Source organism: Mesoplodon mirus (genome assembly GCF_964341445.2).
Source record: "Mesoplodon mirus genome assembly, chromosome: 11".
NCBI classification, from domain to species: domain Eukaryota; kingdom Metazoa; phylum Chordata; class Mammalia; order Artiodactyla; family Ziphiidae; genus Mesoplodon; species Mesoplodon mirus.
The window spans coordinates 45,482,435-45,494,445 of NC_138987.1; the positions used below are offsets into that span (position 1 = coordinate 45,482,435).

Sequence of the window (12,011 nt, forward strand, 5' to 3'; positions counted from 1 at the left end):
AGCCAGATCCGTGGTGGTGGTGAGCCGGGCACTGGGGGCCAAGGTGACCCTGAAGGGGTAGGGGCTGCTGTGCCCACCCAGGAGTCCAATTCCCACTCACCTCAGGCAGCAGTGTTTGCCACGGGCCCCCCGGCAATCCCTGAGTGGGGCTGGAGCCCAGACCGGCCCCCCACCCCTGCACATGCACACTCAGGGGCTCTGCTCAGAGTAGAGACATTCCCAGAGACCCGCGGGGCGCGCTGCCTGGCCGTGTGCTGAATCCACAGAAGTTCCCCATGCACACGTGTCCAGGTGGGGCTAAGGCACACCGGCCACTGAGCCCCCGCCCCGCCCCCGGTCTCTGTCTTCGGCGGGATTGCTGTGCCCAGCCCTGCCCCGTGAGCCAAGGCCCGGCAGGACATTTCAGACCAGTCTCCTCCAGAGGCCTGTTCCTTGGTGTGTGAACTGACCCATTGCCCTGGGGAACAGAAGGGAGTCAGCGTCCCACAGAAGCAGACCTCTTCCTGCAGGTGCCAGGGATGCCACCTTGCCCGGAGGGAGCAGAGGGCGCACCGTGGGCATCAGCATTCCTTTGATTCCTGCCCCGCACGAGACTGGACGGGGCATCACCTCCCACATCAGCCAGCCCAAAGGAGGGCCACCCCCAGACTCAGAATGTAGGAACCCGGGCCCTGTGCGGGACAGCAGGGCTGGGCCAGCACCCCCTTCCTGGAACCTGAGGGGAGGCCCGGCGCCCAGCTCGGACCGCTGGTGGGCCGGTCCAGCAGGCCCAGACCAGGGCCGGGCCGGACGGGGCTACCCCTCACTCCGGGACCCCGCCCCCACCCTGTGCCCCCCTCTCCTCCAGCCGTCCCACCGTCCCCGCCCGCGCCTCCCCGGACCCCAGCCGCCAGGCCGAGGGGTGGCCCAGGCGCCCACATGGGTACAATCCACGACCCAAACTCTCTGCTCCTCGCGTTGCACTATCGCTGACCCTTTCGGGCGGGATTGACGGTTCTGTATCATAGCAGGCTATATGAACGTCAACCCCCTTTTACTGACCGGGAGCTGCAGCCAGAGAATTTTGGGGCGCTTCGCAACGCCGCCCCACTCGGGTGGCAGGCCTGGGACTCGAACCCGGGTACCTAGCCGCCGCTTGAGTCCTCGAATCCCGACGCTGGAGGCGGGGCGGGGAGCAGCGGTGCTTTCTCGCGCGCGGCCTCCTGGGAAGTGAAGTCCGCGGCTGCTCGCGCGCAGCCCCCTGGGAACTGTAGTCCACGGGCCCGGGACAGGCTCGCTGTAAGGGCGAGCCGAAGGCGCGCGGAACTACGCTTCCCGGCATGCCGCGCTCCGCCCGGCCCTCCGGCCCCGGCCCGTCCGGCCGCCCCGCCCCGCGGCCGCGGTCCGCCCCGTCTGGTGGAGCGACGAGCCGCATGGAGGCCGGCTGAGGAGCGCCGCCCCGCCTTGGTACGCCGCGCGGCACGGGCCTGGGGCGGGGGGCGGCGCGCGGGGGCCCCGGCGGGTCGAGGTCAGCCCGCGGTCCAGGTCGGATGCTGCCCCGCATCGGGCCGGGCCCAGCCAGCCCCCAAGCGTGAGGTCTCGGGCCGGAAGGATCAGCCCCGACCTCCGAGGAGTGCGCGCGGGGCCGGAGTCGACCGCGAGGGTCGCAGGGTTCGAGGGCTCGGATGGCGCAGGCCGGAGGCGGGGCCGGGGGGCGGGGCCCGGAGTCGGGGGTCGGGGCCAGGGGCGGGGTCGGCCGGAGTCGGGGGCGGGGGACCGGGCGTGAGGGGCAGGGTCCCCTCCTCCCCAGACGGCGGTGGCAGGGTCTCGGTGGAGACCCTGGGCCCTTCTGCGTGCCAGAGTCCTCTGCCCTTCAAGCCGAGCATGCAGGGCTGCCATATGAGCAAAGGAGACCAAACTTCCGAGGCCTTGTAGGTTTTTACTTACCTTGTATCTGTGAAGAGCTTTACTGATACATAACTTACATGCCACAAAGCACCACAGAGTTCACGTATGCGTCTTTGTGAAAACTGTCCCGAGAAAGGAAAGCAAAGCACACCGAAGACAGCGAGGAACTCGCTCAGAAGTCCTCGGCTGACTTTGGGCGTCAGGGCAGCCTCATCAGGAGATTGATGGTTTCCAGGTTGAATCCTCCTGGCTTTCGGGGTCCCCTGGAGAGGAAGATGTCCAGGCCACCAGCTCGGCGCGCTCCTGTGCAGGCTCCACTCTCCCTGGGCCTCTCCCTTTTGCCGCTGTTGCCCCCCTTGTGTGGCTGGGAGGGAGCCCTGACCTTGGGGCCACTGGTCAGCCTTACAGGATGGCAGTGATGTTGCAGCCAGGAGAGGGCCTGGCACGGTGGGCGGGCAGGCCCCTACACAGCGCCCTGCAGTGGAGGTCAGTGTGGGGACCCAGCGCTGGGTAGAGTCCAGGTTCCAAGAGGGTTGGCCGGGTGTGGTAGGCCTCCGGCTCAGGTGTGAGTTGGCATGTGCCCTCTACCCCCGTCCTACGCTCGGCCACACCTCCATAAAGCAGAGCCTGCCAGACCCAGGAGGGTCTCGGTGGCCAAGGTGCCCAGACTTCAGAAGTGGGGATGGGTGTAGGGGGTCAGGGCTTTGGGCCACACCCTGCTGCCTCCCAGTTCTTCAGCCCGCTAGTCTGTCCAGTTTGGAACCCTTGGCTTTGTGAGCAGGCCTAGTGGGGTGGTTGGGAGATGTTTTTTCTGGGAACTCCATCCGGTGCTGGTCAGCTCTTGGTCTGGGAGGTAGTTTCTGGCTTCCTAATTTTTAAAGGGGTGAATGAGAGAGAATGGCTGTCTCAGTCTGCTCTGTGATCATGACAAAATACCACTGAAGGGGGCTTGACGGAAAAGTCAAGTTCAAGGTGCTGGCTGATTTGGTTGCTGGTGAGGGGTCTTTCTTCCTGGCCTCCAGACAGCTGTCTTCTCACTGTATCTTCACCGGGCAGCTCTCCCGGGTCTCTTCCCAGGAAGGCTCTGATCCCATCCTGGGGCACAGCCTCATGACCTCACCCAACCCTCACCATCTCTCAAAGTCCCCACCTCCTAATTTCACCCCCACTGGGGTTAGGGCTTCAAACTATGAGGGTACACAATTCAGTCCATAGCTGTCCCTGGAAGGGGACAGCTGCCTGGGCTGGGCAGGCGGGAGCCCGTGGCCTGCCACGCAGCCTGCACTGTCTGGTATCCTCAGGTCTGTCCTGCCAGGGGCACCCAGCAAACCGTTTCCTACGCTAACACCCCATCCAACAAGAGCACCTTGACACGTTCCCTGGGGGTCCCTAACGCAAGTGGGGCTCTCCCTGCCCTGTGAGCAGGTGCATTCTCTGGTGAACCCGACAAGATAGGTCCTCACGGGGGTCAGGGATTCCCTCGGATTTGGAGTTCGTTTTCCTAGAAGCGTGTGGGTGGCGCTGTCACCTACGTGGAGCCAGATAAGGGTGGTGTCCCTTTCTGTGGACGAGTCTCCTGAAACCAGGTGCTGGTTCTCTTCATGCCCCAGCAGAGGGAAGCTGAGGTGACATCTCAGTGTGGCACGCCTTGTGCTGCTCGTGGGTGGCTGGGTGGCTGTTCTAACCACCTCGGCCCTAAAGGCAGGAGCTAAGAGCCTGGCGGGTTGGAACCACTTGCCCAAGGCCGCGCCGCACCAAGCAGCAGCCTGAGATCTGGCCAACCCTGTGGCCGTCCCCCGTAGGACGGGTGCTGGCAGCCGCCTAGAGGACTGGCCTCTGGTGGCCAGGCTCAGGAGGCCTTTCCCACTGCTGAGCCTGATGCCTCCCCAGGCCGTGCTCCGTGGACAGTCCGGCTCAGCAGTGACACCTGTTGGGGGCGAGAGCACCTGGATTGGGCAGAAGGGTCTGCTTTGTGCCGGGCTCCCCAGGGTCTTGGCGTTGGTGGCCGCAGCGTGGCCAGGTTGCCGGGTGGAAGCCTGGTTCCGGGCTCCCTGGGGCTATGCTGGCTGGTGGGAGCTGGGCGCTGGAGCCTGGATTTAGGAGGGGGCACGTCATTCTCCCTGCGAGGCTGTTAGCCTGGGGTTTGCTGGTCGCTGCAGCCTGTGGTGGTGTGATGAGCTGCCAGGACCCGTCGTCCAGAGATTTTGTGGCCAGAAACAGCCTGCGGGTGTGGGAGATGGAGGCCGGGCCCAGGGTTCCATGGCGTTGGGCCCTTTGCTCCCCTCCCGTAAATATTTAGAGAGGCTCAGATCCCAGCCGTAAATATTTGAAAATGCATCACGGTGAGCGGGGCTCCCTAGGGGAGGAGGGATTGATGACCCACTGAACTTACCGATACGTCCTACAAGGGTATCAGCAGGGGCCCCGGCTGAGGTTGCAGGACATCAGGACGTTGGGAAGTGTGTGCAGGGGCGACATCAGAGACGCTGCTCAGAACCACAGGCTCTTGGCCCTGAAGGGGCCTCGGTGGCCTTCCTGCCTGACCCCTCCCAGACCAGGCGCCCACCCCGGCGAGCTCGAGGCGACCTGGGTCCTGGTGCTGTGGTTGGGGGCCCAGCCGTCTCGGGGCTCAAGGCTCGTCTGCCCCCTGGGGACAGAGGATTAGTCTGGCCTGGCCAGGCCAAGTGCAGGGAGGGCAAGGGCAGGGCCAACCCAGACCTGTGACCCCCACCCCTCTGGGAGGGAGGCTGAGGCCTCGGTGGCCCTCCTCTTACCGCCTGTCACACAGGCTTCCCAGGACAGCACTGGACGCTTCCTTGAGAAGTTTCTCTAGTACTTTGGCAGCCTTGTGTGAAGCGGACCGGGGGGATGCGCTCCTGGGCCTGCTCGGGAACCTGAGAGGCGGGCGGGCCCCAGCTCGGCAGCAGACACAGCTTCCTGTTTCTATTTCGGTCGGTGCCTTGCATCAGTGGAGCGCTTCCGTCTGTGAGGTGGGAAGGAGGAGGCCCTGGGAGTGGTGCGGCCGGGTGAGCCGCTGCCCATGGGGACCGGGCGCCCCCAGTGCTGTGGCTCCTTCCCCAATGGCGGGGCGCCCGGGGGCCCAGGCCGGGCTCAGACCCCAGAGCCAGCTCCCCTGCCCTGTGCAGAGGCCCACGGCTCTGCCTGCCATCCTTCTCCGCTGGAGGGTCTGCCCCCTTTTGGTCCTGAGCCAGTTTCTCTTCCAGACCCTTCCCCCAACCTCATTTCTTCCAGAAGGCACAGCCGTCCTTGGGATGGGCTGCCCCTGCGCTGAGCCACCTGCCCGAGCCGGTCCTCCCGGCCGCAGGCGAGGAAGCGGAGCTCCAAGCGGGCTGGGAACAGAGCCCGGGTTAGGGTTGGGCTCAGGGTCACGGGGTACAAGGGGGAAGGAACTTGACCTAGTGTCGTGTTTATTTATTATTTGTTTTTCCTCTTTGTTGTGAAAGTGCAACAGTGAAACTGACAGGCGCCCCGGGGGTGTCCCACTGCCCGCATGGGGCCTCCCGGCACGTCCCATCGGTTCACGTGTGACAGACACGGACTCTAAAAACTCACAATATACCGCCCACGACTGAAACCAAATTAGAGCCGTTCCTCACGGGACGGTGTCCAGTCACCTGTCAGGTTCTCCCGCGGGCCCCACCCGCAGGTGCCAAGCCCCCTGTCCTTTGGCTGCCAGACCCCGGCTCTAAACTCAGAGCTGGAACCGGAGGCTGTCAGACTCTGGTTTGAGTTTCCGGCAGGACCTTGGGAGGTTCAGGTGAAGTCCATGTGGCGGATGTCCAGGACACCGTGTCCCGGGCCCAGCGGGGATCTCCTCTCTGGTGAGAACAGCCTTGCTGGGCTCCTGCACCCCGTCTCCCCTCCGGAGGGGACAGCACAAGCGGCTCCCGTGTGACCTCGGGGGCTCAGCTCCTAGCTCAGCTTCTTCGAGTTTGTGCCTCTTTTCTTCAACCAGAAGAAGTCTCAGTTCTCAGTGACACCGACACACCTGTGCTGTTCGCCGTCCCTCCCCCTGCCCCTCCTGAGTCTGTGCCGACGCCTGTGTGATGCTGCTGGTGACACATATTGTCGCCACATGTGGCTCCTGAAAGCGGGGCTGCAGCCGCACCGCCTTCCACGCCAGCCCAGCACACAGGTTCCCTTCTGCCGCCTGGTTTTGTCTTTTTAGGGAATTTTATAAATTGTGTTGTATTCCAAAGTCAAAGAGGAGGCATCCAGGTCTGGCCAGCTGTCCCCGCAGGGTGACCCCCTGCTGGGCGAGCAGGAGGCCGGGCGGCACGTCCTGCTCCTGGGGGACTCAGGCTCACCGCCCGGGTGTCCCCAGCCTGCCCTCAGCCCCGCACTGCAGACCCCGAGATCACCTGTGCCCGGGGCCGAGGTCCTGCCCACGGATCATTCCCGATGGACGCGGCGCCACGGGGCACTGACCCCCATGCCCGGCCCCGGGGCTCCAGGTGAGGACGCGGTCCTGTGTTCCCTCAGGCTTCACTCGTCGGTGCCGGGAGCCACCGCCCGCCATGGAGGGGCAGGAGGAACAGCCCCTTCGCGAGGTCAGAGCCCTGGGCGGGGGGCCGGGGCCAGGGGCCGGGGGCCGGGGCCCGTGGGAAGTGGGGCTCCCCCCCGTGAGGCTCTCTGGGGTCCCTCTGGCCTCTGTGCAGAGAAGCCCTTTACTGGTCTTCCTGGGATGTTGATGGAGCAACCGCACGAGTCCCGGCAGGCCCCGGAGAGGCGAGCACGGCCACTCGAACGCCCCCCTTCCCTCCGCAGGCCAACACAGAGCCCATCGTGACTTCAGGGGGTTCGGAGGTGGTGCCCAGGGGGCTCCCCGGAGAGCCCCAGAACCTGTGTGCGTGCTCCCTGGGTCACCGTGCCGGGCGGGAGGGGCTTGGGCTGGGTGATCTCCAGAGCCTGTGGTGGACCAGGGGCCCCGGCCCACCCTGGGGCGTTGGCGGGGGGGCTCTTGAGCACGAGCAGGGCTGTGGCAGGAGCCCCCTCCTCAGGTGGGGAGGCCGGGTGCCCTGCACAGCACCCCCGTCCTGGGCCCCTCGGTGGCCTGAGGGCTCCCCTTGGAGTGGGGCCTGGCCACACGTCCTGGTGAGCAAGGACCAGTGGCTCGAGGCCCAGAGAGGCCCCCATGTGCGTCCGCGTTCCGCGGGGCAGCACGCACCCCCGTCCCTGCGCCCCGGAGGCCAAGGCCGCCCGTGTGGGAGGATGGCCCCGAGCTGGGCCTTGCTGTCCCTGCAGCCGACGTGGACGCTTTCAATCTGCTCCTGGAGATGAAGCTGAAGAGGCGGCAGGAGCGGCCCGACCTGCCGCGCACGGTGACCGAGCTGGTGGCCGAGGATGGGAGCCGTGTGTACGTGGTGGGCACGGCCCACTTCAGCGACGACAGCAAGAAGGACGTGGTGAAGGTGAGGCCCGTGAGCCGCACTGCTGCTGCTGCAGGACACGCAGACCCGGGCCGTCCCTCCCTCCGTAGTTGCTTCCAGCACCGAGCTGTCTCCACGGCGGCTGAGCGGCGGTGGGGTCAACCTGGGGGTGGGCCTCCGGGTCCGGCGTGGCTCTGCCCATGGGGCCCGCAGTGAGCTGGCGTGTCCGTCGCAGACCATCCGGGAGGTGCAGCCTGACGTGGTGGTGGTGGAGCTGTGCCAGTACCGCGTGTCCATGCTGAAGATGGACGAGCGCACACTGCTGCGGGAGGCCAAGGAGATCAGCCTGGAGAAGCTGCAGCAGGCCATCAGGCAGGTGCGCGTGCCAGCCCCAAGGGGACTCTGGTCCGGGACCCTTCTCCCTGGCCTGAGGGACAGTGAGGAGAGGCGGCTGAGGCCCCAACCCCAAGGCAGGAGCTGGTCAGGGACCCTGAGGGCCCCGGAGTATGCTGGCAGGTCACCAGGGGCGGGGGTGGGGCCTCAGCGTGTCATGTGGCCCAGAGCGGCAACCCCACTGCGCCTCGCTCAGGGGCTCTGAACAGAGGACCCAAGTCCACTCACACTGACAGGTGCCCCAAGGGGGATGTGGGCAGAGGAGCTGGGGGTCTGGCCTGAAGGGGTGAGGGGGGAAAGGGGGCACCCACGGGGCAGAGGCCAGGCAGCCGATCTGAGACCACACAGCCTGCGGGGGGCCTGCTCTGGGAAGGTCGTCTGAAGGGCCGGGAGGGGCCTCTGAGCGTGCACCGTGGGTGAGGCGCCCACCGTGAGGCCCTGCTGGACGTCAGCTTGGCCCTCGCTCCTCCCCAGAGCACAGGGCAGGCCTCCCGCGGGGCCGCAAGCACCTCGTGCTCTGCCGCACGCCGGCTGACCGGGCCTCTCCCTGCAGAACGGGGTCATGTCGGGACTCATGCAGATGCTGCTGCTGAAGGTGTCCGCCCACATCACCGAGCAGCTGGGCATGGCCCCTGGCGGCGAGTTCAGGGAGGCTTTCAAGGAGGTGGGCCCGGGCCTGGCCGGGGGGCGGAGGGGGCTCAGCGCTTGGGAGCTGTCCGGGGCCTGAGGCTCCCCCGCCAACACCCCGCCTCTGCCCAGGCCAGCAAGGTGCCTTTCTGCAAGTTCCACCTGGGCGACCGGCCTATCCCCGTCACCTTCAAGAGGGCCATCGCCGCCCTCTCCTTCTGGCAGAAGATCAAGCTGGCCTGGGGCCTGTGTTTCCTGTCGGACCCTATCAGGTAGGACCCCTCGGCCTCCTGGCCCGGGAATGGTGGCCAGTGGCCCGAGATGCCCACAGAGCGCTCGGTCCACACCTGGCCTGGCCCAGCCCGCCCTGCGGCACGCTCCTGTCATTCTCGGGCAGAGCCTCCTCACACAGGGCCTCCCCAGCCCTTCCTCCTGCCAGGATCCCAGAAGGTGCGAGGTCCCCGCCCTGGGTTAGCCGTCCCTGCCCTGGGTCAGCCGTCCCTTGGGCTGGCAGCACGCCCTTCTCCCCCAGCAAGGATGACGTGGAGCGGTGCAAGCAGAAGGACCTGCTGGAGCAGATGATGGCTGAGATGATCGGCGAATTCCCCGACCTGCACCGCACCATTGTGTCTGAGCGGGACATCTACCTGACGTACATGCTGAGGCAGGCGGCCCGGCGCCTGGAGCTGCCCCGTGCCTCTGATGGTGAGGACGGGCTGCCGGGCAGTTGCTGGGGACCCGCCGGGGCCAGTCGGGTGGGCGGTGCTGACGCGTCTCTCCCTGCTGCAGCCGAGCCCAGGAAGTGCGTCCCCTCCGTGGTGGTGGGCGTTGTGGGCATGGGCCATGTCCCTGGCATCGAGAAGAACTGGACCACCGACCTCAACATCCAGGAGATAATGACGTGAGTGCCGCCTGCCCACCCCTCCGTCCCACCAACCCCACCCACGTAGAGCCGGGCTGGGGGCTGGGGGATCGTGCGTCCCCCAGCCAGGCCCAGCCCATCCTCCCTCCCCCAGTGTCCCCCCGCCGTCCGTCTCCAGCAGAGTGTCCTGGCTGGCCGTGAAGGCCACCTTCTTGGGCCTCCTGGGCTACGGCCTGTACTGGATGGGGCGCCGTGCCAGCAGCCTGGTCTTGTCACTGCCTGCCGCCCAGTACTGCCTGCAGAGGGCCTCCAAGGCCTGGCCACACAAGTAGGAAGGACAGAGGGAGCCACCACGTCCGTCCAGGGGGCTGCCTGCGGCTTCTCCTGTGACACGGCCGAGGGGCACGGGGGGCCGGCCCCCTGAGGAGCTCCTGGGTGCCACCCCCCATGGGGGTCCAGCCTGGCCTCGCCTGCCCTCTCCCAACCCGCCCAAATAAAGAATTATTTCACTCTCTGAGCTCGGGCTTCCCAGCAGCCCCCCTCCACCCCCTCCCTGCGGCCGCTAGGAAGTTCATCGGCCCGGGATGAGCTGGCGGGGGAGGGGTGAGGCGCGGCAGGCCACAGCTGGCCAGCCCCGACCTCACTGTGCCTTCTCGCCGCGCGTCGCAGGGGGTGCCTGGCCAGCGCGCTGGGGAAGGGCAGCTTGGCCCGTGCAGCCCTTCGCGTGGCTCCTTGGCGCCCCCTGAGGGGGCGGCGGCCCCGGGTGAGCGCCAGCAATGGCTGTCCCTACAGAGGTTGTGCGTTTCTGGCTTTTAAAAGTGTCTGAAACTTTTCTACTCAGGTATTTTTAACTTAAACCGAAGCAAATGTCAGGAAACACTAGCCTTAAATCTGGTTGGGACGAAGAGAACACCTTTCTCTTGGAGTCTCGGCCCCAGGAAGACAGGGGTGTGGTGAGGGTCAGTTTCGGCCATGGGCAGCCAGGCTGGCCTCCAACCACTGCCCGTCCAGCTGCCCCCGTGGTCTACCTCCAGCCGTGGGGAGTCCAGGGCCGCCGCCCTCTCGGGGTTGAGCCTGCCTGGCCCACGAGCGGTTGAACCTGCTCCTGTGCAGCTAGTGGTGGGACCTGGGGCTCACCCCGACCCTCAGTGGATGGGTGGCAGTTGTCCACCAGGGCCCGCCAGTTTGCACAGGAACCACCTTGGGTGCAGCTGGGCCCAAGGTCGAGCTGGCCCCATACAGCACTTGACCCCGGTCATTACCTGTTTGCGTCGTGTCCTGGTCACCTGTTTTCGACGTAGCATCTGTGCATCCTGTCAGGGGCCCAGGGCCACGTTTGGTTGTGTCTGTGTTGACTCAATGTCTAAATCAGGTGAAACCCATGGCCACAATCTGGGCCGAGGAGCCTTGGGCTGGGCCATGTCCTTGTCATTCACACGCTCGTGTACACATCCCTTAGAGACCGAAATAAAATCTAATTTTGGAAGCCTGCTTTGTGAAATGTGCGGGAATGGGACTCAAGTGACAGGGAGGGTGGGGAAGGGCATCAGGATGTTGGTAGCACCCACCCATCCCTTGTGGACCCCTGCCCTCCCTTCTAGTCCACACCCTGGGGCTCCCCTCCCTGCCCAGCCCCCCACCCTGGCACGCCGGAGGGGAGGAGGGGGGAGCGAGCCCAGCAGCTTGAACAAAACTCAGTGGGGACCGGCGGCTCACATCTGCCCAGGAAGGCGACAGTGAGTGTGGAGAGGCGTGTGGGCCGGCCCCGGGGGCACAGCAGGAGGCCGGCAGGGTGGCGCTTCTCTACGGTGTTTGCCCCCTAGGAAGCATGGCCGCCCGCCCTGCGCTGGGTCTCGGGGCTCTTCTGTGTCCCTCTGCCCTGGGCCATCTCTGAGGCACATTGTCAAAGGCCGGTAGGAGTGGGTGGCAGGCCCGTGGTGGGCCAGGGGCTCCAGGGGCTACTGAGCTTCCCTCTGCCCGGGGTCTTCTCTCCACAGGTCCAGGCGGTCCTGCTGGAACCCCAAGGTCTGGCCGGATGTGGGGGAGTGGAAGGGGCCCGGTGCGTGCTGGCTGGGTGGCCTGGGAGCTGTCACCCACAGGTCTGCACCCTGCAGGCTTCTCACTCCCCGCGAGGACCCACCTGGGTACCTGCCCTGAACAGCCTGGGGGAGGGGCAGGCAAGGACCAGGCCCCCTCCAGGCTGGTGTTAGGGGGGGCCAGCTGGGCCGAGGGAGGGAGGCGGGGAAGCCAAGGCAGACCCTCCTAGGGCAGCAGGTGAAGGCCATGTTGGACCCACAGGGAGAGGTGGTGTCCAGGCTCAGCGGGAGGAATCGAAGGTCTGACAGAGGGCTGGGGGCCAGCAAATGCTAGGAGCCTGAAGGCCAGCCGCTTCCAGAAGGGAAGAGGCCTGAGGCAGGTGTGGCCCGAGGTGAGAGGACAGTGGCTGCCTGTCTGCCAGGACCAAGGTTATAAGTCATCTGCTGGATTGTCCACGGGCCCTTCTCGGGCTCTGGGTCTGGTCACCTGGAGAACTCCGACCCCTCCTGGCCCGAGTCTTACCCAGGGAGGGACTGCTCTCAGATCTGGGTGGAGAACCAGAGGGCCCCAGTGGTGTGTACGCCAGCCAGCCAGAGGAGCCAGTGCCCCGTCCAGGAGAACAGCCTGCAGTTCGTGTATCACTTTGGCAAAAACAGATGTTACCGTTGGCGGTTGGGAGGGAAGGGCCAGGCCAGGCCAGAGGCCATCCTCAGACACCTGCACCCGGGACAGAGATGCTCTCTGAGGGCTGGCTACAGTCAGGAAAGGAGAGAAGTCTACTTCCAAGGGAACAAACAAAGATGCCCAGGATACAA

The 12,011-nt window shown here is 65.9% G+C and overlaps 1 protein-coding gene across 5 annotated transcripts; it reads left to right on the forward strand.

Moving 5' to 3' along the window:
* The first annotated feature begins 1,339 nt into the window (after nucleotides 1–1,339).
* TRABD (TraB domain containing) lies at nucleotides 1,340–10,645 on the forward strand. Of its 5 annotated transcripts, XM_082634509.1 has the most exons (11): nucleotides 1,430–1,446; nucleotides 2,123–2,373; nucleotides 6,391–6,458; nucleotides 6,676–6,754; nucleotides 7,153–7,319; nucleotides 7,513–7,653; nucleotides 8,224–8,334; nucleotides 8,430–8,569; nucleotides 8,812–9,002; nucleotides 9,087–9,198; nucleotides 9,314–10,645. In XM_082634509.1, the coding sequence occupies exons 3-11, from the start codon at nucleotides 6,426–6,428 to the stop codon at nucleotides 9,489–9,491; spliced, it is 1,152 nt and encodes a 383-aa protein (XP_082490635.1). In that variant the 5' UTR covers nucleotides 1,430–1,446; nucleotides 2,123–2,373; nucleotides 6,391–6,425; the 3' UTR covers nucleotides 9,492–10,645. The 5 variants fall into 5 exon arrangements, with proteins under 5 accessions (XP_082490632.1, XP_082490636.1, XP_082490635.1 ...); XM_082634506.1 differs by lacking the exon at nucleotides 2,123–2,373 and having other exon boundaries at nucleotides 1,340–1,446; XM_082634510.1 differs by lacking the exon at nucleotides 2,123–2,373 and having other exon boundaries at nucleotides 1,341–1,446; nucleotides 8,830–9,002.
* The last annotated feature ends 1,366 nt before the right edge of the window (nucleotides 10,646–12,011 follow it).